Source organism: Orbicella franksi, chromosome 10, assembly GCF_964199315.1.
Source record: "Orbicella franksi chromosome 10, jaOrbFran1.1, whole genome shotgun sequence".
Classification (NCBI taxonomy): Eukaryota; Metazoa; Cnidaria; class Anthozoa; order Scleractinia; family Merulinidae; genus Orbicella; species Orbicella franksi.
In genome coordinates this window covers 135,228-161,400 of record NC_138154.1, presented here as the reverse complement: position 1 = coordinate 161,400, position 26,173 = coordinate 135,228, and the positions used below count along the sequence as shown (strand labels likewise).

Sequence of the window (26,173 nt, the reverse complement as noted above, 5' to 3'; positions counted from 1 at the left end):
CCGAGTCTGGAGTTCTTCACGTGTCTGATGATTTTCTTACCCCAGAAGTGAGAGCTGAATGTCAAAGAATCATTCCAGACTTTGAGACCATAAGGCCAGATGAATGCAATGATGCATATCTGTACTTAAAAAGCAAATTTTCACTCCAAGTTTGACCAAATTTATCTTTATTTGAACTGTAACATAGGAAAAAATGAAACTGCATATTTTCATTTACAGGCTGTATAGCATGAACAACAACACTAAAACAGAATAAAGGAGATGCTATCTGTCCAACAAAATGGCTAATTTCTATGAAAATATTTCATCCAGTAACAGCAACAACAGTAACTTTACAAACAAGAATTAAACAGCAAAGAAACCAATAACATGGAACACCCCCTGCGAAATAAATTCCCAGTAGTCTGGGAATTCCTAGGAATTCTAAGTTATTCCAAGACATGCAAATTATGCTTTATCCAAGACCTTGGAATTTCTGGGAATATTTGGGAATAGTGGAAGTATGACTGGGAATTATTGGGAATTCCTAGGAATTCCAAGTTATTCCAAGCCATGCAAATTATGCTTAATCCAAGACCTTGGAATTTCTGGGAATATTTGGGAATAGTGAAAAGTATGACTGGGAATTTTTGGGAACAGCTAAAACACATGAAATATTGTGTTTGAAATTTCTATAAATTTCCCAAAATGTCAAAATTAAAGATGAACTCAGTGCATGAATCAGTTTCTGTGAATTAGTAAAAATCAACAGGATCATTTCCCTGGAGTTCCATACCTTTTTATTGTTGTCAAGCTCCAAGGTAATTATTTCCAAACAAATGTTACTACATTAATTCCAGTTTAAGTCTGACAACTCAACATAAAACTATAGCACTCATAACATTGCTTTTTAGATCCAACCTGATTTGTTAGTGTATATGTGCCCGTATGGACCCTTAAATCAAACACCCAGAGTTTAACTGATAGAAAAATGGATGCTCTCAGATCTGATAAATAGATTAGGCAAAAAATTCCTGTCAGCCTAAATGTATATATATTATTTACAATTTCAATAAAACCAAAAGTATATATATGCATGTATATATTTAATATAATTGTAGATTCACACACATACCCATCACAGCCCACTGTTGAACAATTTTTGACTTGATCCTTTATGACTTTAGGAAAAAGAGGAAGACATCTCTCACAGATGTCAGAAATGAAAAGCTCACAGTTTCCACACACTTGCTGTAAATTTGCAAAACTGTACTGTGACATTCTCTGGACAAATTACCCGTAGTTTCATTGAAACAAGGATATCTTTAGCAGCCTCTCATTGTCATACAATGTCTTGAAATTAAGGCCAGAATAGCCATACAGGCATATTCTTTGGCAGAAAATGTTCTTTTCTTGTGAACAATTAGTTTCACTTTCATCAGGGGAGTCCAGTGAATGGCCGTCAGTGTCAGAGTTCTCAATTTCTTCAGAGGAGTCAGAACTAGAAACTTCAACATCATTATCTGAATCACTGTCTGTGGACAAATCTGAGTTGTTGTGTGTATTACATCAATTGGTATTTCTGTAGTCTTTTCAGGTACAGTGTATAGGCAACTCAATTTCATCAAATGCTTCTGTGAAGCTTCAATTCTTGCATAAAGGTTGACTCCATAGTCCATCAAAGTCATCCACAACATTTCTGTCAACAGCCATCTCACTCAGGCGAGCCGAAAACTCTGAGGTGTTCTGTTCATGGTGCTGGAAATGATCTCCAGGAAAAAGTGATGCAGGAGAGGGAGATGACATCAACTGGCCTGGGAAGACTGCTTTAAGCAATTTATGTGGTCAAATCTTGTAGATTTTGGTATGGGTATAGTGGGATCATCAATATGTTTCTTGTATTTCCTTGTCCTCACGGTCACTTTAATTCATGACACAACAAAATCAAAAGAATAAAAAAGATTATGATTCAGTGGGAAACAAATAAATAACTGACATAAATAAATGACAAATAAAAAAAACCTACATCTTGATGTAGTGAAAAGACTATAGATCTCATATAATGTTAATCCTTATAAATAATTCAAAGGAAAAAATGATAAGCATTGCAAATTTCTACTTGCTGCATTGTGCTGACTGGGTGTTGAAACACGTGGGCTCTCAAAATAGATTTGGTGGACTTACAACAAGCTTTAAGCTTATTTTGCAGAATTTATCTCGTTTTCTCAGGTCGATCTGAAACCTTTTAGGTGAATTTCGGCTTTTGGGGTTTTTAAAGAGCACACAATGCATTGCTTAGTTTGATTTATTTAGAATTATAGCTTATCATAACAGAAAATCCCTATAAAATTGGATTCCTTACCTTTGCAGTGAACTTGACTTAAGTGCCTCACGATCCTTTGTTATCTTGACAACCGTCGGGAACAGATCAACTAGTTAAAGTACATTCCAGTTTCCTCGATTTCTTCGTAAAAAGTTTGTGTATTTTTTTCCTTTTGAAGCAAGACCCGTCTTTCAAAAGACCACCAACACAGCGTGGAAAGGGAAGCAGAGTTACTATCGAAAGCGACTGGTCTGGCAACCTTGTTGCCAGTCTCTCTCCTTCTTCTCCAGTTCCCATTCTCTCCTCAACTGATCAACTGAACCAATCACAGCACGCGAATTTTCACGTGACTATCCTCGTGACTGAGCGTGACAAAGATCGCGTTAGTCATTCTCTTTTGGCGCCCATCTTTGAATTTAGCATTAACGGTTGATCGCTCGTGCGTATTAGTCGATTTCACTTCCAAAATTATATCAAAATGGTTTTTTCTCCGGTCCTGTGACTAGAAGAAAACAGCGTGAGTGTCATTAATGAGAAACATGTTATTCTTGGCGAAGATTTGGAGCTAAAAGTCTTCAAAGTCTTACTGTGGATGTTTCAACAGGGAAAAATTCAAAGGGCAGATTAGCTGTATACAAAATTATTTGGTGAGTAATCAAATTCAAGTAACCCTATATTATACAAAGTAACTTCTTTTATTTAGACAAAAGCTTTTGAATGAACTTTGTCATCACGAATCATACACGAGTGGGTCACTCAGTCATGGCATGAAATGAATTCTGGCTAAAGCAAGGTTGAAACAATTTAGGTTGCCCAGAGGGCATGCCTAAACAATTTGATTTGCGAATAACAAGTCGTTTCTCTCGCCACACTTGTTCAAACGAAACAAATATAGCAGTTCTCGCTGATCCCAGTCAAAGTTCTTGACAAAAACTCCAACGAGGCAGCCACAGTCTGCATGAGTTTGATGTCTCCTGTGTGTTTCAGCCTGACTGTATGGCAATCCGTGTTGATCTTCAATTTTGTCCATCCGTATATTCTTTTGCGTTTACTCTATTATTTCAATGTTCCTTTAATGTTTTAAGTGTCTTTAATATTTCCAATGTCTAAATTTGGCTAAAAACCGTGATATATATCCTCCAATTCGAGAGTTGTTGATACACTTATAGAAGAAGGAAAACCTTGATTTAGTCTACTGTAAGCTCAAGATTTATGTAACATATTTATCAAGCACCTTCACAATGATCAAGTCTTCTCTTTTAACATTTCAACCAGCTTACAGTCAGGCCTTAATTAGCTGCATGTATTAAACTGTGAGCACATAAATATTTGGATCTTAGTCTTACAGTACCTCATATATATCGCAGTGTAATGTATTTTTTTAAATTTTGTTTTAGGTGTCATACAACAAAGATGAAGATGAAGAGGCTAGCTGCAGAATCAACAGAAATAACTGAACAGCAGCTAAGTTTGCCCAAACTCAGCCTTTTTTTAATTTTAAGGAATGTCTCAGTTTTTGTTCTTATCATTGATTCCTTACAATCATAAAAATCCAGATATGTTCCACACAATAACAATAATTTAAGGTAAAATCTTGTGTATGGAAAATTGTTGGATTTGTAAACTAAAAAAGTAAATTATCTGAAAAAGTTCTCTTTTTATCAAACATGTAAAAGTTTGACCTTCATATCTGTTTTCAGTTTTACTTTTGATTCTTGATGTAATGAAAAAGAAACAGGATGATTATTCTTATGTTTAAATTCATGAGAGCCAATGTAATAAACCATTCATTTAAAACCTGTTTGATGTGATATCAGTGACTTTATTTGTTATTTTAATGCTAGGCATTTATCATCAAAATTTTGTCTGGCCTACAAATGATACAAAATTCCCAGTTTTTCTCAGATTTTCCCAAAAATTCCAACCTATTCTCAAAAAATCCTACAAATTCCAAGTTATTCTCAGAAATTCCTAGGAATTTTTGGGAATTTTAAGGAATTTTCAAGGTGAGTATATTTCAGTTGGAATTCCTAGGAATTCCTTGGAATTCCTAGGAATTCCAAGTCAGCTCTATGTAAACTTTGAATTCCTTGGAATTCCTAGGAATTCCGAGTCCGAATTACCGTGAAAATTCACACCTTAGATTCCTAGGAATTCTAGGAATTTTTTCCTAGGAATTCCTAGGAATTCTTAAAGTCATCTCACAAGGGCAGAGTTCAGATCAATATACTAAAATAAAGAAGACAAGTATAGAGAACACAACTTTAATCTAAACTTAACTTGGTGTTGTTTGAACGTGGACTACTCAATTGATTGAACATTGGATCTCACAGGAAAGCTAATCAGCCAAACTTGAAAAGTAATAAGTCAAAGGCTACTGCAAGGCTGACACAAGGTACATTCAACACAATATTTTGGCTGGCCTCGGGTTTAGATGTAACTAATTATAAAAAATTACAATATTATACAATGGTGCCAATGTTAGTAGTGATACACGCTCATTGGGGCAGCAGCCAATCAGGAGGCAGGGATGATACCACGTGACCACTTTTTTCCCATACATTCTCTTAAATTTGTGGATCCAAGATGGCGATACTCACGAAAAGTGGCGCATGCGCAGATGGGACAACCTGAAATCGAGGCTGTGATGCGCATGTCCAAATAAGGCGATAGCCAATCCCTGAAATCGAGGTTGTCACGTGCATGAAATCGAGGTTCGTATGGGAATAAAAGGGTTTGCGGGAGTGTCGAGTGAGTATTGTTGTTTTGAGATCGGCGACTAGAAGATGTCTTCAGAGGAGAGCAAGACGAAGGTGGAGGTTTCTGAAGAGGAGAAGATAGAAGAACTTGCCGCGAGGGTGATGGATGCTGTTCATGACGGTATTCTTGGAAAGATAATGAAATGCGCCGTTTCTCACGCTATGGATGTCCTCCTGAAGAAAGAGGTGACGAAGCTGGCGGATGAGGTGATGAGGTTCAGAAAAATGCTGTCTGAGAAGATGCTTGCTGACCAGTCCATCTCGTTTAAAGACCCCGTGTGTTTGGAGAAGTTGCCGGAGGGATTTGAGGATGGATGGGAAGCGTGGAAGAGCAGTTGGGAGAACCGAGACGAGTTGGCGTACCGTGCATTTGTCAAACAAATTGTAAAAACACCACCACCAGAATCAGAGGAGTGAAAAAAACATTTTTATTCATGCCTGTAACACTAATAAAGATCGTTTAACGAGAGAATGTACATGGTTTGTTGCGTGATTTTTTCATCGTCTCTATAGGGAATAAAAAAGAAAAAAGAATTTTAATGCCCCGACCAGGAATCGAACCTGGGTCTTTGAGGCCACAACTCAACATCTTAACCATTAGACCATCGAAGCGCTTACCTCTTTAGGACTTGGTTTTGGGGTTGTCATCGGGAGGCAGTCCGAAATTCACGGCTTTGCAATGAGGGCAGAGTCTTTCGGAGGGTTTCAACCGCTCAGTGTGGAGGGCTTTGCAGGTTCCGTGAAAGAATTGGTCGCAACAGGGTGTCAGGAAGTAGTCTCTGATACTGTGTTTGAAAGTGTATCCTTCCTTGCACCATGGACATTGAGGGTTAGGAAATCGAGACATGGAGTCTGAAAATGGAACAAAAAACAACTTTTTATTGGTCATTCCACTTATTACAGGGTGGGACATGTGCACGGTCCTATTGACCGGCGCCCTCTTTTTCTTCGGGATATCAATCAATAAACGATTTGACGTGATTGACACGTGACAGGGCCTGGGTGTAACCGTTTCCCAGGAAGACGGGTTCGTAACAGTTGGTTTCCCTAATGTAGTACAACCCGTAGATGGCCCCGCAACAGGTGGCGTAGACGCACCCTAGTCCCCATTCTTTTCTGAGTGGTCCCGTGATCGCGCGTACGAATTGGGTGTGGGTTCCATTTCTGTTTAGTTCTAGGATCGGTAGGCGGCAGCAGGGTCTCAGCTGTTTGCATACGTGGCAGTGAAGGGGTTGTTCCATGGCTAAAAATGAAGCAGTTGACGGTAAGTGTTTCGGACCCAGTCTATATGAATCACCAAATCATTGGTGTCGTCCTCATCAAGGACCCCCAACCTCTCTTCCAGCCCCAAAAGATCTAGTTGGTCCAGGGCCACCTCGATAAAACCTAAAAGTTGTTCTAGGTCCCTGTACAAAGGGGTCTCTTCTTCGTCCTTCATCCACTCTCTCACCCGCTTTTCCCAGGTAGTCAACTCTATGTGACACTGCTCTAATACTTCCATACTCACTTGGTACCTTGAGGAGCCACACCAACGAGAGTATCCACAGTCTTCTATAGGCGCTCATACAAGTTGAAAAATAACTCAGAGTGAAAAGTGAACGGTCCAACTCGCTTATTTTATACACACGGTATGATGGTGTCCAGTCTCCTACCGTGAGTGGGTGTGGTAGGGGGATACCCCCTATCCCCTGGGTCTGAGGTAACACGTGACTTGGTCTCGATCTGTGATTGGTTGGACGGATCTTCATAAGGCGAATCCTCGCTGTCCCCGATCTTCACTGAGTTTTAAACTTGTATTGAGCGTCAATATGGCCTTGAGGGAGAGATACCTGCAGAACAATTTCAGACCGAGAAAGCCTGATACTACGTATGAGGAAGCCATTGATCAAATGCAGGCACCCTGGACCCGATTTTATGAGGACATGAACTTTCCCATCCGGGATTTGTTGGTGGGCTGACTCAGCTCAAAGACTCCAGCCAGCTCGAGGTGATGCTCCACCAAATCTTGTTTTTATGGACGAGCAGAGGGAGAACTGGACCCGAAGTATGTACCAGTACCATAGAATCGAGAAGTGTTTTAGCCGGACCTTGTTCAACTCGATCCGTACTATATATAAGAACCTTGTATGGGACCTTAAAGTGAAGCCGCCCGTGGACCGTATTACGTATCACCGACTGATGCTGTGTTACGGGTTTGAACCATTTCAGTCCACGTGGACTAAGAGACAGAAGAAGACAGCGAGACGCTATGTCCTCACAATTGACTTTTATTATAGTACTTTCAACCATTGTGATCAAGTAACGATGCGAGCGATGATCGACGCTGAGGACAAATTACCCAACGTGTAAATAGTGTGAAATAAAAATCAGAGTGTGTTTTTTACAAAAAACTGTGTCTGTCTTTTCTTAGTTTGGGTCCTGTCCATTAATCAGTATGGCTTCGGCGACTCCTCGTGGGTATTCGTCGATCCATGGAAAGAACTTGCAGGTACGCTTGGGACACTTGAGATAGAGCCTGTCTGGGTTGGACTGGGAGTGGGAGGGGGCTAAGACCAGGGACTTGCTGCATAGACATCGGAAACGAGCCAGGTCGATGTTCCTGTAGCAGGGGTGGGTCTGTTCTTCGACGCGTCTCAGGTAAGTGCCCACCTCTTTGACGCCACAGGTCACATAACACTTGGTGTAGAATCTGGAAGAGGGGCATCGGTAATATTCCCAGGTACCACCGTCTGGGGTTCGCACGCTTCCGTATGTCAGGGGTACCATGCAACGTGGGCAGATGGAATCTTGGGGTTTCAGTTGGTTCAGGAACTGATCGGGGTCGAATTCCTCCAACACTTAGACTTCGGTGAATTCTCCTCGGTCATCCACTTCAGGTGGTACTTCTACGAGGTCGTCTTTCTTGAATTTGTCGAGTCCCATGGCTTCCAGGACTTGCATGGTTCGAGGAGGTGAGTCTCTGATCACGGTCATGCATCCGCCTTGAATGGCAGGTAGCTTTGAGTCTGTGAAGATAGAGAACGAGTTAGTATCCCAACAAGGTGTTTTCACGTCGCATGGTTTCTAGGATGTGGGTGGTTGTTCGCACGTTTTTGGGGGTCAGTCTTTGCCTTCGCTTGTCATGGTTACTTTTCATTTGGCATTTACATTCTTGACATTGGATCGAAAAGGCGCTCCATGGTCGCGAGAAGCCTTTGAGAGGGATGGTGGTCCAACTGACCGAGTCCGGGGTGATCTCTTTGAAGAGGACGCGTTCGTTGAAACGGAGTCTGGCACGAGGTTTTTTGAATAACCATCTATCTAAGGTGGATTGTAGTTGTTTACCTCCTACTTCTCCTTCCACTCTCTGGGGCAAGAGCAGTTTCAGTTTCTTTTTGGACGATTTTTTCTTTTTCCTGTCGGGTTCGACGTGTGAATCCATGACGACTTCTGCTGAAAAGTGACTCGTGATGGAATGCGTGGTTTGACTTTATGGCCGTTTTTGACGACCAATCGGTGCCGTGTGGTGTGATGGGATCATGTGACGGTCTTCATGGCGATTGGCGGGATCTGAAGTGGGCACGTGATCCGGGAAAGTACAGAGTGAAAGTGGATCCACAGCGCGGGTATAAAAGGAGCCCGTCGGACGCAGCGAATCATTCTCGACTTGCTGTTGACGCGGTGATGACCTGTAGGATTTTGGATGAGAGAGACATGCAAGAGATCCTTGAAGATCTTAGACAACAGTTGAATCGAGCTTCTGACGTTTTGGATACAATCGAAAAAGAAGGCGAAAGACCGTTACACGGGAGGATAATTGAATTGGAGTTACGTCTTGTCTCTCCTTTGTACTATAGGCTCCAGAGGCACTTGATTGACTGGGGTGTGCGTAGTTGCTATCCTCATTTGTCGGACTTGCAGATCACGAAGCGAGCGGATCGAGAAGGAAAGAAGTTTAACGAGTTTGTCTGAGGGTGTCAAGATGACTTACTATAGCAACTCGAACCAGATTCGGGACCTCGTGGAGCAGATCGTGGATCAGAAGGTACACACTTTAAGAGATCTTGATGCCATTCCGGATGTCAGAGTGGACATGTACATTTTTGACAATCTCTTCGAACCGTTAGGTCAAATACCCGATTGTCTGTGGTCTTTTGAGCTCTTGATGAGACGTCGTCCTGACTGGGGTGGTACGATTTTGGAGATGATGAAGAAGAACGAACATGTGTTTTTGTTCTGTGGTGAGTGGTGTCGCGTGATGTATAGAAGTGGTAGCGGTCAATTCAAATTCATTCATTGTCGGGATCCCACCCTGGACGCCGAGCGTGCCTGTTTTATCGCCACAGATCACCTCACGTACATGATGAGCGATGCCATCCGTGATCTGTTTGAACCCTTGCGGTTCGCTCGCGACCTGTCACGACGGGTGAGGGAGTCGGACCAGAGTCCAAAGGTGGAGGAGATACTGACGTTCAACAGGTGCGCTCACAAGGAAACGTGTCTGAAGTTGGAAGAGTTGATCTACGATATCATGCGTCAGCGTGATCTGTGGAAGGATCGGTTTTTCTTCCGTGCCCTTGAAGCGGAGGAGGATGACCTGTGTGGTGAGTGTAGAGAGAGTATGCGTCAAGCATTCTATGTGAAGGGGGACGAGGAGGAAGCCCTGAAGTGGAGACCCGGTAAATGTGATTGGAGAAATTGTAAATATTATGCCATGGATACCTATGAGGAAGACTGTGATAATGAGTACGGTCAAGATTGTAAGAACACGGACTATGCTCATTACTTTTCAGATTCGGACTAAGTCTTTTTCGCCTTCTTTTTCGTGTTATCCAATCAGAGTCGATTTTTACGTAAGAACCAATCAGGCACGACGTTTTTTGTACATATAAGAAAGTGTGAATAAAGAATTGGGTTCAAATCATTATGTCTCATGCTTTGAGTTGGTTGATCTCGAGAATGTGTACGACCATAGCCGATCGATGGTGTTGGACGACCTTGTGTTCCAAGTGCACTAGTGTCTACGAGCGATACGGTAAGGGTGAACCCATCCCCTACAATTTCAGCGATTCGCCCTTGGAGGTGTTTGACTATACCGACGTCGAACCCAACGTGATGCGTTTTGTCGTTTATATCTTGTGGTTGAAATGGCAACCCGATTCATTTAAGAAGTATCTCGAGGTACGGGAGCAACGTTTCGAGTTGTGGAGACAGTGCGTGTACAAACTTTATCGACTATGAAGAAAGGTCAAAAGAAGAAGCAAAAGCCGCTTTCGACCGGGACGTTACTGGGACGGTATCGGGATCCTTCCAGACCCGGTAGTCTGGGCGGTCTGACGCGATTCGCCCAGGCCAATAAGATCTCGGTACGACGTGCTCGCGAGGTCCTGCAACGGGATTTGGGGTACACGTTGCACAAACCCAGACGTCGTCGTTTTCCCACGGTCCCGGTGGTGGTGTTCGGCATCGACGAGCAGTGGACGGCCGACCTGATCGAGGTGATCAATATTTCGAGGTACAATCGAGGGTATCGTTACCTCTTGACAGTAGTGGACGTGTTTTCCAAGCACGCCTGGGTCCAGCCCTTGAAGAGCAAGACGGGTAAAGCGGTGACAGAGGCCATGGCAAAGATCCTGAAAGGAGGTAGAAAACCCATCAATCTCCAGACGGACAACGGGAAGGAATTCTACAACAAGACGTTTCAGGATTTGATGAAGCAGAAAGGCATTCATCATTTTTCGACGCGCGGGGATACGAAATCCAGTGTAGTGGAACGGTTCAATCGGACCCTGAAAGAACGTTTGTACCGGTACTTCACCGTGAAGAATACGATGACGTATGTGCCCGTGTTACAAGATCTGGTCCGAGGGTACAATCGATCGTATCATCGCAGTATCAAGATGGCTCCCGATCAAGTGACTTTAGCGAATAGCGAGGACGTGTGGGAGACTCTTTACGGAAAAAAGAAAAAAGGGAAATTGAAGAAACCGCAACTCAAAGTCGGGGATCGTGTGAGACTGAACAAGAAGTTCCGTCAGTTCAAGAAAGGGTATTTACCCGGTTGGACCGAAGAGGTGTTTGTGATACGCCGAGTGCGTCCTGGGAAGGTCACCACGTACAAGGTGGAAGAATGGGACGGCACGGCGGTCGAGGGCACGTTTTACGCGCAAGATTTGCAAAAGGTGAATGTGAAAGACGACGATCTGTTTCGCATCGACAAGATCGTCAAACGAAAAGGGGATAAAGTCTTGGTGCGATGGAAAGGTTGGCCAGTCAAGTACGACAGTTGGGTGGATAAAAAGGGACTGTAGTGACCCAAAAGCCCAAGACGAAAAAATGAAAGACTTTTACGTGCAGTTGATGAGCAATGCCAGCACGAACGAGTTCACGGACAACAAGGCCAACAGTTTCAAGAATCGTCTGCCGTATCCGCTCCTGTTTGAATCCGACAAGGAATGGAAAGTGGGATTGGCGAGCGTGTCTTACCCGATTCCTCCGTCACGACCGCATCAAGTACCCGTCACTCAAGCGCACGACTTTGACGATGGCGATTATTTGTTCGGTATCGATTGGACTATTGAAACGTTCAGGTTGCAAGACGATGGGATTACGTGGCGTCCTTATCGATACCCCGTCACATTTTATGTCAGCGGGAAGGAACTGAACCGTGACCGACACAAGGTGACGAGTGGTAAATCTCTCATGCAATACCTCATCCATCGTTTTCACGAACAGCTGTATCATTACATGGATCATGCGGGTGAAAGTCTGCGAGCGCCGGACGGGAAAAAATACTACCCTGTGTTCCGATGGGAGGGGAACGATTTGATTATCGACAACACCGACACATTCCTCGACGAGTCCGGAGACAGAAAACGTCCCAGAGTGTATTTTGGTACTAAACTGGTCAAGAAGTTGGGTTTGATTCGCGAGGAATCATATTACTCCGTTCACTTGAACGTGAACATGCTCAAGATCTTTCCCAACGACAAAGTCCCGTCTGATTTCAAGAAAGACTGGACCAACCATGACAGCAATCGATCTCATGAATTTTGGAATTTGGACAGCCACGGGACGTTACAGCTCAGTCCCTATTGCAACTGGCGCTTCAGTTACTTGGACGAGGAATACGCCAAGACCTACAATCGTGGAGTCGTCGTTCATCCGGACCTCCCTCCGCCTCGCAGTCCCATGTACCTGTATTCGAATGTGGGTCGTAGCACCATCACGGGGAATCGAGTCACGGATCTCTTGAGAGAAGTCCCCCACGACCCGATCAAGACGACGTACGAACCGACTCAGATTCAATATAAACCCGTGCGCAGCAACGTCTTGGATATAGTGGAGGTGCAATTGGCCGAGAACGACGGAAGACTGGTGGACTTTACCTCGGGCGTGACGTCGGTGACATTGCACTTCAAGTATGAATGAGTCTGTCGACGACTTTTACGTGCAACTGATGAGCAATGCCAGCACGAGCGAGTTCCCGGACAACAAGGCCCACAGTTTCAAGAACCGTCTGCCGAACCCGTTGCAGTTGAGAGAGTCAGGATGGAAAGTGGGTATCAGCGACCTCTCGTTTCCGTCCGCGACGCGTAAGATGGACTTGAAAGATTCTCTTCTGTTTGAAATCTGGTGGATCGACATGGTGAACGCCTCCATAAACCTATACAGTCGGGTCTCTTCAGCGACGCGAGAGGGCGATTTGGAGTTCACGCCGAGGACCGGTACCGAGTTAATGAACGCGATACGAGATCAATACATGCGTAGGATGAGAGATCGAACGGATGCCGACGTGACGATGTACAAGAAAAAGAGTAAACCCGACAATCCCACCGAATTGCTGTACACGGTCATGCATCGGGCCGAGCATGGAGAATGCGTCCTGGACAATTCGAGAACGTGCCTCAGCCTCCTGATCAACGGTAAACGCGTCTACCCGCCAATGAACATCGGCATCGAATTGGCCAAGAAGATGAAATGGGTCAAGATGGGAACCTTGCCAAACGGTCGACCGGGTTACGTCTTGAGACCTCACCTGAGGAAAGAATTTCCCAAGGAAGTCGTACCCACGGCCACGGACTTGATCATAGCTCAGAATGACGGGGACGAGACATTTTACAAGATCGACCCCGACACCTTACATTTGAGTTGTTTCATCAATTGGGTGTTCACGGATTTGGATCGCAGTTACGAAGAGGCGTTCGGTCACGAGCGTCGTTCCTTGTTCGTGTATTCGAATGTGGGACAGAGTATGGTGACGGGAAATCAAGTCACGGACATGTTGAAACAAGTGTGTTACGATCCGGACGTGATCGACCTTCAACCAAGACACATCCTATATCTACCGGTGCGCACGACCTTTTTGGACATTGTCGAGACGCAGGTGTCTGAGAACGACGGACGACTGGTGGACTTTGCGTCGGGTGTGACCACGATCACGTTGCATTTCAAGAAAGGATGAGTGATTTTTACATCAGTTTGCCCAGTCACAGCAGTAAGAGCGAGTTCCCGGACAACAAACCGAACCATTTCAAGATCAGGTTACCGCACCCCTTACGCCTGAATGGAGACGGAGGTTGGAAAGTGGGATTGAGTAGCATCGCCATGCCAGATGCCCACGTGAGGCTGCCTTCCTTGACGCCGAACGATCCTGATAAAAAAGTCACCTTGGCCTTTTCCGCATGGAGACGCATAGATTCGAGTAGCTACTACATGTATGGAGAAGCTTACTTCGACACGGAGGACCTCAAGAAGGTGATTCACAACGTGGACGGTGTTGGACTCATGAAATCCATGATCTCCTATTTCGATCGAAAACGCGTCTTCAAATACAACGGACCCAAATTAGGATCCAAATATGTCACGAATGATGGGAAAAGAACCTACGTCAGGTTCAAGTGGGAAGGCGAAGACCTGGTCGCGGACAACGAAAACGTCTTACGTCCGATCAAAGACATGCCTGCATTACACATCAATGTCGACCTGGCTTATAAAATGGGATGGCTCGAAAAGAACGGCAACGGTTATAATCTGGGACCTAACTTGCAGAGCGAATTCTTCAAAGATGAAATTCCCAACATTGGTGTCGTCGGGGACTTACACGACTCGGATGGATTACCTGTTTTTTGGACGGTCACAACCTATTCAACGGGACAAAGTTATTTGAAACTCAGCATCTATTGCAATTGGCGTTTTCTGAACCTGAACAAGGCGTTCGAGGTGGTGGTGGGAAACAGGTCGCGCTCTTTGTTCGTCTACTCGGACATGGCTAGAAGTGGCGTGGTGGGAAATCAGGTCACGGATTTACTGAGAGAGGTCAACTTGATCCGAAGAGGTGCGGGTGTCCAGTATTTCGAGCCTTACCACATTCAATATATTCCCGTGCGCAAAGACCTCATCGACATAATAGAAGTGCAAGTGGCTGAGACAACTGGAGAACTGACGACCTTTGGAGACGGCAATACGATCGTGACGTTACACTTTAAGAAAGAATAATGATCGGCGGAACGCTGGTACGATTTCATCCCGATAAAATGAGGCAATCCGGAGACGGATTCGGCATGGCTTGGAAAGGTGTCAAGAAACGAGGTCCCGGCATTCTCCGAGACTTTATCACCGAGACGGCCACGGAGGGTCTGAAAGGTTTAAATTCGGGCGGCAAGGGAGAAAAGCCCAATTGGAGAGGAGGTCTCGCCGGGGTCAAGAGAGGAGTGAAACGAGCCGTGAAACGTACGGCGACGCAAGAGATCAAACGGGCGTTGTCGAAAAAAGTGAGAAAAGACTTATTTGGAGTATGAATCCCATTTACTCGAGGCGCGTGAGACTTATCCCGATACGACGAACGTATAAAGGCGGATCGATATTCCCGTCCCAATCAAAACGCCCGAACTATCGTTGGGTGCAGTCGGCCCTGAGAAGGAGACGAAGACGACGACGACGTAGACGATGACGGACCTCGTGGCTCATGCCCGTTCGGCGGGGGTTCGTAACCCTCGTCTGAACATGTTCAGTACCCCTCCCACGGATGTCAGCATGTCGTCTCGACGGTTGGTGAGAATTAACCCGTTCAATACGGGGATCAATCCAGTGACCTTCCAAGTTGATCCTCAAGAAGACTTTATCGACTTGAACGAGAGTTTCTTTGAAGTGGAATTGACCGTCAAGAAAAGTAACAACACGAATCTGTTGACAGCGGATGTCATGGGACTCGCCAACAATCTGGCTCACACCCTCTTCAAACAGATCAATGTGAGATTGAATGGGACTCTCATCAGCCCTCAGACGGATACTTACCACCTCAAAGCTTACATCAAGACCCTGTTGAACCACGACCGAGACGACGGTGAATCGATCCTGACACCCAGCGGGTGGTACAACTGTCTCGGTGTACCCGACGACGGAGATGGCGATGAATTGACAGCCAATGCGTTGGATTTTGGTACTCCTCACGCTGAATATACTGCTTTAACCCAAGATCTCAAGAATTTGGTCCAGGGACGATCCCAGTTTCTGGACGGAGAAGCCGTGACTTTGAGGTTCAAACCTTTCCTGGAAGTGTTTCATCTCAGCAAATTACTGTTACCTGGCGTGCAGATCCAGATCGACATGTACTTCAATACCCCAGCCCTGTGGACCATCCGATGGGACGGTGCTAGTACTCTGAGACTGACTGAAGCCGACGTGAAAGTGAGATTGTTCCTGTCTCAAGTGAGAGTGACTCCCTCGGTGTACCGAGAGATCATGACCAGCCTGAAAGGAGGAAGAGTGGCCACTTACCCCACGGTGAGAGGTGAAATTCGCACTTACTCGCATCCCAACGACAATCGTCATTTTGAGTGCAGCAATCCTTTCCACAGTAAACTACCTAATAGACTAGTGGTGTTGTTGTTGAAACAAGCGGCCTTCAACGGAACCATCACCGAGAGTCCGTTCAATTTTGGAAAATTCAATCTGGCTTCCATCAAACAATTGGTGAGAGGTGAAGAGTACCCCTACGAGACCTTGGAGCTCGATCACGATGGGGACAGTAAAGATCAGAGAGGTTACTACAGATTCCTCCAAGCCTCAGGAGCGTTGTGCAGGGGAAAAGGAAACATGGTCCGGAAAGTGGACTGGGGGGACGGCAAGAGATGCAACATGTTTGTATTTGACAACACGGCCAATGGATGTTTGGACAGTCCAGTGTTGAATCCCAAGCAAGAAGGTGAACTGCGTCTGGTGATCGATTTCGGAGCCAATCCGGGAGAAAACCTGACTATCTTGTTGTACGGCGAATTCGAGAATTTGCTGGAGATCAACGAGAACCGAGTCGTCATCTACGACGTGTACCAATGAGAAGAAAAAATGGAGAAAGTAGCCTTGAATAATATACAATTGGATCATTTGGCCCGGACGAATCCGTCCCTACGCTGTGTCTTTTACGGCACGGTCCCTTGCGATCGGCTTCCCAGGACAGTCCCTCAAGAAGGACCGACCGCTTACATCGTGAACACGGACCCTCACGACAAACCGGGCGTGCATTGGATCGCTTTGTGGGCCGACAAGAACAAGTGCGAGATCCTGGACAGTTACGGTCTACCGTTGGACGCGTACGGAACCGCCGAACCGATCCAAGAATGGTTGGATCGTCATTTCAAGTACCAGATTCACAACGGCAAGAGTCTGCAGTCCCTGTTCAGCCAGAGTTGCGGCGGTTACGCCCTGATGTTCCTGATCGACCGAGCCGAAGGTCGGGACATGAACGAGTTCTTGAATCGTTTTAAGAAAAACGAGTTTGTGGAGAACGATCGTAAAGTAGGACACATGGTAGAACGTCTGATAGTGGACGAGTTGGCCTGGCGCAAGATTTGTAAAACCCCGTGTCACCAGGACACGAGCGGTTCCTCCCGAGGAGTGCGTCATTTGTTATAAAGTAAGCTGTTCGAAATAAAAGAGGTTCATTTTTGAAAAAGAGGTTGTGTGGTAGTCATGGCTCTTCAGTTTCAAGGGCATAGACATTTGGACGACGTGATAGCCAGGTTAGAAAAACGCTATGGAAAAGCAGGTGGAAAGACGCCTCAACCCAGTGAGGCTCATTTCAAGAAAAACCAACCGCCAAAACGACAACTCAATCTGAAAATACTTCAACCCGCCAGAAGACAAGTGTCTTTTCAACCGCCGTCCGTCCTGGACACCGGTGCATTACCGGCGACTGTGACCACGCGTAGGAAACGCAAGAGAGCCGCCCCTGCCATGCTGAAGCTTTCCGAGAAGGAAGATAGGAAAAGAAGAATGAAAAAGAGGCATTGGTACGAGGACAAGTTCGGAGATTTGAGAAAATTCGCCAAGAAAAAACCTCGAAAAAAGAGATCGGCGCCTGCCAAGAAAAAAGGACGTCCCAAGAGAGCCGCTGCCAAGAGGGCCATGGCCAAGATCAGGAGTCGGGCCAAGAAAAAACCCATCTGTTTCAATCGTAAGGTCACCCTATTGGGTCTATTGAAACGCATCCCGGCCGTCAAGACCCCATTGGCCAAGTTGTTCAGATAAAAACAGAACGTCTCGAGACCCTGGACCATTTCAAGATCATGGAACAACGCAAAGCGTTTCAATTTCACACGCCGTCGAGTTTGTTGATAGCGGGTCCGTCGGGGTGCGGCAAGACGGTGTTCACGACCAAACTGCTCTTGGAGAACGGCGACTTGTTCCAACAGACACCGAAGAGTATTCATTACTGCTACGGATCGTGGCAAGACGGTTTCCAAAAGCTCAAGAAGGGTGGAGTCAAGTTTTACGAAGGCATCCCCGAAAGCGAACAGTTACCCCGATGGTTTCCCGGAGGAGGTGTGTTGGTCCTGGACGATCTGATGGACGAGGGTGGTAACGACAAGCGCGTGTTGGATCTCTTCACCAAACATTCGCATCATCGGAACATCACGGTGATCTACCTGTGCCAGGATCTATTCCCCAACGGAAAATTCGCCAAGACCATTTCCAGAAACGCGCATTACATCGCAGCCTTCAAGAACCCTCGGGATCAGTTGGGGATACGGAATTTACTTCTGCAATCGTTTCCCACGCAATGGCAAGAGGTGTTGGACACGTTTCGCAAGGTCACCGATCGACCTTACGGTTACATGCTATTGGATCTTCATCCAGCCAGTCAGGACGATCAACGCGTTCTCAGCCATGTGTTAAAAGACGAAGGATTCGTCCGATGCCATCAGTTTGCAACCCCGTCATGTTGAGGAGCGAAGTCGAGTGGTTTCTGCTGTTCATCGTCCTATGCAAGCCCAGACTCAAATACTGCATGAATCCCCACGAGCTGGACTACGAACCGATGAGACAGGTCACAGAATGCGAGAGTTACCGTCATGTACGGTCCATCATAAACGCATATAACGGTGAAGGTTTCGATTATTTGGTTCATAAACAACGAGAACTCGCCGAGAAGAAGATAGAAAGAGAAAGGTACATGGATAAAAATGAGCTCTTATGGTAGTGACGATTTCAACTTCTCGGCTCTGGAAGATTACTCGCCTTGGGGGACACCGAATCGGACAAGTACTCCGATTCCGCCTGCCGCGGGTGTGGGTGCAAGTCTGAACACTCCTCCTTCACCGCGATCGTCACTGGCGACACCGCCCCTGCCCAATGTCTCGCCCGTCAGAGTGGGCACCGCTGGCTCGGGTGAACCGCAGACCAACGTCACGGTGGGTGTCGGCAGTGCTGGATCCGTGTCGCGCGCCAATGTCACGGCAGGTGTCGGGGCACCCAGGAAAACAATGTCCACACCTTTGGCACGAGCCGTTCGAGGAGGGAAACGACCGAGACGCGTCCCACGTCAAAATACACCGACGTCCTCCAGTGATTCCGGAAGCCGCAGACGAAGTAGCGCTAGTGGTAGCGGTGGTGGAAGAGGCAGAGGCAGAGGCGGAGGTGGAGGCGGAGGTGGAGGTGGAGGTGGAGGAGGTGGAGGCGGAGGTAGTGGTAGTGACTCCACACCGCCTTCGTCGATTCGATCGGGTCGAGGAGGAAGAAGGAGGCGAGGAGACCGTGTTCTCGACCAAGCCCAGATGCAGCAACAATTGGAAGAGATTTTGCGCCAACAACAACAGACGGCCACGGGTCGTCGCATTGCGGGCATCACGACCACCAATACGATTACGACTACCTATAAAAACGGACAACGCCCTACCGTCACACGCAATTCAACCAGTGTGCGTAACTGAGAACAACAACAACCATGAGAAGACGCCGTCGTCGACCGAAAAGGAGAAAGCAATGGGGCGGTGCTCTTGCGAATGCCCTGTCTGCGATGTTACCCATTGGCAAACGGGCCGCCTTGGGATTGGCCAAAGCGTTGGGTGGCCGCGCCGTGAAAACAGGCATCTGAGCTGGAACCGCCGCTACCATTGGTGGTGTGGGAGTGGGCGTGGGTCGCGGGATCCGAAGACTTGTGAGACTTAAGAAAAGACGACCCCCTCGTCGATGAAAAACCATTCGAATCAAGATGTTGAGGAGTGAAGTCGAGTGGTTCCCCTACTTTTTGCATCTATGCCGATGCTCTCGCTCTTACTGGGATGCGACCAGCATGGATCACGAAGACATGAAACGTATCGCGGACGAGTGCGATAGTTACCGACAAGTCCAGGACATCCTGAACCAATCCGTAGAAACCGCCTTCAAGGACGAGATCTGGGAATACAAGCAACAAGCTAAAAGGATCGAACGTCCCGACAGAAAGTCAGACTACGTTTGGCACTGGTTAGAGAAGAGTCATGAGTACTTCGGTCTGTTTATTGGATGAACCTTTCAACACCGTGGTGGATTTGGATTCCGTGAAACGTTTGGACGTCTTGTACGCTTTCTACCACAAGTATTGGTGGTGTCGAAGGCAGATGTTCGGTTACTACAAATTGTGCAACGCCATTCTCAACGGACTGGCCTTACTGACGGTGGCCGTGAGTATCGTCTTGGGATCCGTGTGGAAAGATGGGTACACGGTGGTAGGATTGACGGCTTTTGCCACCTTACTGAAAGGATGGAACGATTTCAAGAAGTATTCGTTCAAGATGGACATGGCCCAATTCGCTTACACGACGTACGAAAAGACGTTGACTGAACTCAGGAACTACGCTTTGGGTGGCGTGGAGGAATTGGATGGGTTTTTGACCAAGATGCAAACGTTGGACGACGTGGTGACGGATTTTACATCTCCCACGTACGACCGAGACGTTTGAGACTACGCCGAACGATTTCGTCACGTGCCGCTATAAAAAAATGACATCGCGGTCATCCTCTTCATTCAGAACCATGCCCAAGAGGTCAAGGAGAAAGAAAGCGTCTTCGAAAAGACGTAAAACCACTAAAAGAAGACGGTACCAAAGGGGAGAAGGGGTTGTCAGTGTGGTGGCGGGTTTACCCAAGGCGGCTTGGAGTATCACCAAAGGCATAGAAAGCCTGAGAGCCAAACAAGAACGGGCGCATACCAGAAGGATGCAGGAACGAATGAGACGAGGTGAAAAAATTCCACACAAGGGCGAAGAGTTCCGATGCTCCATCATGTGAAAATAAAAGGACGAGGCTCGACGTACTCCACCTCACTCGTCACCATGAGGGTTCGTAGGAGGAATAGGAAACAAAGAGGTGGAGGTCTATCTCCGGCGGAATCCGCGATTCTGAAAGGAAGGTTTAAACAACTAGCCCAAGGTTACAAAAAATACCGAAGAGCCAAACGACAATTTTCAAGAGATATCGTTCCAACGTTTGGCATGTGGGGTCCTATCTACAAGAGAGCGGCAAGTAAAAGGCGATAAAAGGAGTACGCCAATCCGCTCGCGCGCATAAGGCCACGATGAAGCGGTTACGACGACAACGTCCTTTCCTGACACGCGTCCTGAAAGAAGCCAATCGGAACAAACGTCAACGGATGTTACAATTCGCCGACAAAGATCAGATCAACGCCATCAGCGAGATGGTTCTCAATTTGCTGAAAAAGAGGATCCCCATCAACGCAACGACTTATGGGAAACTGAAAAGACATAAAAGGGTTCTGCGCAAAGTGGGCAGACGCAAAAACTCTCTCAAGCGTCGAAGAGAACATCTCCTCACCCAAAACGGAGCGGGGTTCTGGAGCGGTTTGCACGGCTGTTTCAAAGCATGTTGTGTACGGTGAAAGGACGCAGCGAGGACGGTTGCCCGCTGGAGGGGATCGACGTCATACCCAATTTCCCACCGAGAGAAGACGAGTCCAACAATACCATTCCTAAACTCGTGCAGTTGTTGCAAGACGCCAATCGTCGCGAAGCCCGATGGAAAGACTCGTACGAGTTCTTGAACAAGAGGTACCACGACCTGTATCAAGAATACATGGCTTTAAAGTTCGGTGACTTCTGCCAAACCTGTCAAACGAAACGAGATACCACGCCGCCCGGTGGGTGCATCGAGTTGTGCAGGGAGTGCGGTAAAGGCAAGCGGACCGTTCAAAGTCTCGAACTCGAGTTGGAAAAGAAAGACGAATCCATACGGTACTGGCAAGACTGTTACGAGACGGCCTTGAGAGAATTGTCCGAGTTTCCTGACACGACCTTGAGTCAGAAGGTATGAACGAAGTCATGATGGTGCCCGTTCAAGAATTCAATCGTCTGCAAGATTATTACAAGGGGAAGATCAGCCAGAATGCCTTGTTGAACAAAGCCGGACGTCTGGCCGCCGAAGAACATCTCATCCTGAACGACAAACGCATCCCCGACAGCATGGCCGTCAAGATGACCAAACCCATCGCCTCCGAGGAAGGGAAACTGGTGAAACGTATACGGACGGGTAAAAGCGGTCCCATCTTGTACCAGGGAACGACAGAACCCGAAGGCATGGTCGACGCACCCGTCGAAACTCTGTTGAAACAGATCCTCAAGGGAGTCAACCAACCAGCTGCAGCCCCCGTGATCATCCCGCCACAACCCCTTTCTACGACAGGACTGAAAAAGGAGCTGAAAACCCCCATACCCTCCACGTCAGGTTTTAAAAAGGAGAAGAAAACCCCCAAACCCTTCAGTCCATTCGAACAGGTCACGCTAGGTAAAACTCCCCTATCGTCCAAGAAAAAAGCACCCATCTCCGATAGAGCCAGACGTGTACTGAAATCACTCGGTATCGACTACGACGACGGTGGTTACAGTCCCAAAGGCAAGTCAAAGAAGTACAAGAAGGCCAAACCGTCAGCTGCAGAAAAGTTACAAGCAGGGTGGGAAGATTTCGAAGACCCCTGGAGAAGGGGACTAGACTATGACTCGGATTAAGAAGAGGAAAAAGGCACCTCCACCCCCGAGGAGAAGTACCCGACGTCGACGTCAACGAGGGTATGGGTTCGACATCCAAAAATGGTTGGGCAAGACCGGGATCGAGTTCCATTGGCCCGGTTATCAGTACATGGGACCTGGTACCAAACTGAAGAAACGTCTGGCTCGTGGAGACCCCGGGATCAACCGTCTGGACCGACTGGCCAAACAACACGACATTGACTATTCCAGGGCCCAGAACTTACAGGACAAATGGAACGCCGACACCAAGATGATCCAGGCCATTGACAAATTACCCGGACGTAAAACCATGACAGAACGCATTGTTAAGAAAATCATGCAGACCAAGAAACGTTGGAAATTGTAAAACTTTTTATTGTTGTTGTAATTAAAGTTACACACACTTTGTTGTTTTTCAAAAAAGAGTCTCTTCAAGTCTAAATTAAATAGTGTTCCAACTGATCCATAAGTTCGGCGGTAATGTATACATTGCGCGAATATTCAAACTATATGATCTACCTTATCCTCGCGTTCAAATTGTTGAAACCATCTACCCATGTCGTGTAACATAAACGACATCTTATCAAGCTCCCGGACGTAAAACCCTGACAGAACGCATTGTTAAGAAAATCATGCAGACCAAGAAACGTTGGAAATTGTAAAACTTTTTATTGTTGTTGTAATTAAAGTTACACACGCTTTGTTGTTTTTCAAAAAAGAGTCTCTTCAAGTCTAAATTAAATAGTGTTCCAACCGATCCATAAGTTCGGCGGTAATGTATACATTGCGCGAATATTCAAACTGAGTAGCCTGCTCTACCTTATCCTCGCGTTCAAATTGTTGAAACCATCTACCCATGTCGTGTAACATAAACGACATCTTATCAAGCTCAGCAGCTATTTCAGTTATCATTTTTTCTGTTTCCCGTCTTTCTTGCATTCGTCTTACTCTGTTTTCTTCTGCTTCCTTCCTATTTTTCCTGATCTTTTCAAGTCTCCGTTTTACAGGATCCTTGGGTTCCGCTAACATGCGTTCTAACTCTGCTACCAACCCTTCATCAGGCTCAGAGTCAGAGTCAGAGGAGGAATAAGACAACCGCCTCCCACGGCGTTGCGGTGGGGGTAATGCCAGTAGTGCTGCAGTGGTATTGGTGGTAGTGCTCTTAGCGGCGGTGGTCGTGGTGTTGGATGGCGGTAGTGCTCTTAGTGGTAATGCTCTTTGTGGTAATGTCGATAGTGGCGGTAGTGTTGCAGTGGTAATGGTGGTGGTAGTGCTCTTAGCGGCGGTGGTAGTGGTGTTGGATGGCGGTAGTGTTCCCCTGAAATCCGTTAGCACAACCCGAACTCCAAACAAACCCCGAAGAATTTCATCCGGATCATATTCACACTCGTACTCTTTCCTCCGTCGTGTTCCAGGTAAAAGGGAGCGACGTTTGCGCTCCCTATAACGACGTTTTTGGACCCTCACCTGCTCTGGATTGTTCCTTCTCCAACGATTCAATGCGTCGCGCACCATGTCACGCATCTTGTCCCGGTTTCGTGCACGATACCGTCTTTTCTGCTCGCGAACTTTCTCCGGATTTTTCTTTTTCCATTCTCGCACGTACTCTCTTGTTCTCACTCTCTTTCGTTTCAATGCTGCAGCGGAGCAGGCAGCCATGGTCTTCTGTAATGGACGCTCATACAAGTTAAAAACTCAGAGTGAAGATCGGGGACGGCACGGATTCGCCTTATGAAGATCCGTCCAACCAATCACAGATCGAGACCAAGTCACGTGTTACCACCGACCCAGGGGATAGGGGGGTATACCCCCACTCGGTCGGAGACTGGACACCATTATACCGTGTGTATAAAAAATCGAGTCGAACCGTTCAAGTCACTCTGAGTTTTTGACTTGTATCGAGCGCTGGAAAAATCATGGCACAAGAGCTGACCGACGAGGAGATGAACCAACAGATGGATCAACATGAAGAAGAAGCAGTGAGTATAACATGCACCCTATGTAAGAAAGTCATCCTTAGAACCGAAACCTTCGCTCGTACCAAGTGCTGTCGTTACTACGTGCATTTCGATTGCTTCGCCAGGGAACTCGATGATCAGTTGATGAACAGGGGAGTGACCGCTGAGAAGTTGCACTGTCAAATCTGTCACACACCGTGTTATCTAACCACGTTCGTGGCTTCCCTAGACAACTGACCATGGAACTGAGACTCGTCGTCGCCTCCTTTACCCTAGAGTTCTACCTCCGTTTGGACTTGAGATTTTGTTTCGTTGTGTTTTGCGGTTACAAAGTCACACGACATCTTTGTCACGCCTTGTTCGTCACCTTCTTTTTCATAGAGTTATTGGGATTGTCTTCCCGCTGAGATGCAAGCCTACATCCTTCACCTCAGAGAGGCCCAGACTCTCGTCGAGGCGCACGAACGTGAAATGAGGCGAGAGCTCTGTAAGGAGATACGCGCCTTCGCTAAGGTCCAAGCAGAATGGGGACTAGGTCCAATCAAAGTGGTTATAGGGCCATGTCTGCTAGGTTATTGCCCCAAAGGAAAAATTCCAGGCATGGGAAATAGGTACATGAGAGTGTATGGATGCCACACGGACGAACAAAACTTCAAGCGAGCCATGTATTTAGGGTACGGGTTAGATCATGCCTATCTCAGAATACCGGACGTTAAGAGAATATTATTCTCACCTCCCACAGGATAGCAGTCACGGGGATCGGCTACCTGAAGAACTTCAGTTTCAGAAACGCATTAAGTCATGTAGGTAATAAAAAATCGGCGTTAGACACTCATGTATCATGATTGGTTCTTGTAAAAAATAAAAAAGAGATGTTTGTGACATTTGTCTCATTTTTCATGTCTTCACAGAACAGACGGACCCACGACGAAGCCTTCCCCTTCGACGACGATGACGATGACTGGATCTTTGATCCGGCTCTCGACCGAGTGATGCTCCAAACCGGAGGTGGAGGTAGTACAAGACCCCTCCTAGAATTCGAATTAAGACCCGTAGGCGCTCGACGTAACTGGAGAAACGTCCTCGACAAACAACGGTACGAAGCCACGCTCAGACAACACAGAGACGTGACTCCCAGGGACAATCTAGGCCAAGAATTGACTCAGGCCCTTCAACGATCCATCGAGCAACAAATCGCTCAGGATCCTACCCTGACACCCAACTCCACGGTCCATTTCACCATGCAGTCCAGTGCCTTCACGCACGCCTTTCAATCCACCACCTTCACCGTGCGCGAATTCGAAGAAGGGAGTGAAAGACTAGACACTTATCTCCAGTCTCTCGCGACCAAACTCAACTCCAACGAAGAATTCACCCCCGACGACACGTTCACCATGGAAACCACTTTCATACGCACCCCAGGTCGTGGCAGCGGGCACGGAAATCGATACAAACCAAGTTGTGCGGCCGTACGTGGAATCGTCAAAAAGTCGCGCGTGACCATCCAAAACAAAGACAATCTCTGCTGCGCTCGCGCCATCGTCACCATGAAAGCCCTAGTAGATGCCGACATGAATCCGCGTGACCCAGATTACCACAATCTCAAACAGGGGCTGCCCGTCCAAGAGCGATTGGCCAAAGAACTCCACCGTCTGGCCCACGTCCCCGAAGGACCTTGCGGCATTCCAGAACTGCAACGGTTTCAGACCGTGTTACCTGGCTACCAACTCAAAGTCCTTTCCATCGATCCACCCCACATGCTCATCTATGCGGGACCCGAACCCTCGGACAAGATCATTCGTCTCATCAAAGAAGACAGTCACTACGACGGATGCAACTCATTCAAGGGATTCCTCAACAAATCCTACTTCTGCGACAAATGCAATCGAGGATTCG

At 46.8% G+C, this 26,173-nt stretch overlaps 1 protein-coding gene, 1 long non-coding RNA gene, 1 other non-coding gene and 1 pseudogene across 4 annotated transcripts in view; 3 read left to right on the top strand and 1 right to left on the bottom strand.

Annotated features, from left to right (window-relative positions):
- The window catches only part of LOC145499600 (uncharacterized), a 3,246-nt pseudogene extending 2,970 nt beyond the window's left edge, over positions 1-276 (top strand). Inside the window, exon 5 of the transcript XR_014050962.1 lies at positions 1-276. The product of XR_014050962.1 is annotated as an uncharacterized LOC145499600 (transcript).
- The window catches only part of LOC145499604 (uncharacterized), a 64,177-nt gene that overhangs the window by 5,500 nt on the left and 32,504 nt on the right, over positions 1-26,173 (top strand). The window lies entirely within an intron of this gene.
- Trnah-gug (transfer RNA histidin (anticodon GUG)) lies at positions 5,602-5,673 on the bottom strand. Its single transcript has one exon. It is a non-coding gene; the product is annotated as a tRNA-His (tRNA).
- Positions 8,696-9,943, top strand: LOC145499597 (uncharacterized). Its single transcript, XM_081479134.1, has one exon. The coding sequence runs from the start codon at positions 9,023-9,025 to the stop codon at positions 9,842-9,844; it is 822 nt and encodes a 273-aa protein (XP_081335260.1). The 5' UTR covers positions 8,696-9,022; the 3' UTR covers positions 9,845-9,943.

Coding starts and splice junctions, on each gene's coding strand:
- LOC145499597 (XM_081479134.1), top strand. CDS start 9,023: ATGACTTACTATAGCAACTCGAACCAGATTCGGGACCTCGTGGAGCAG.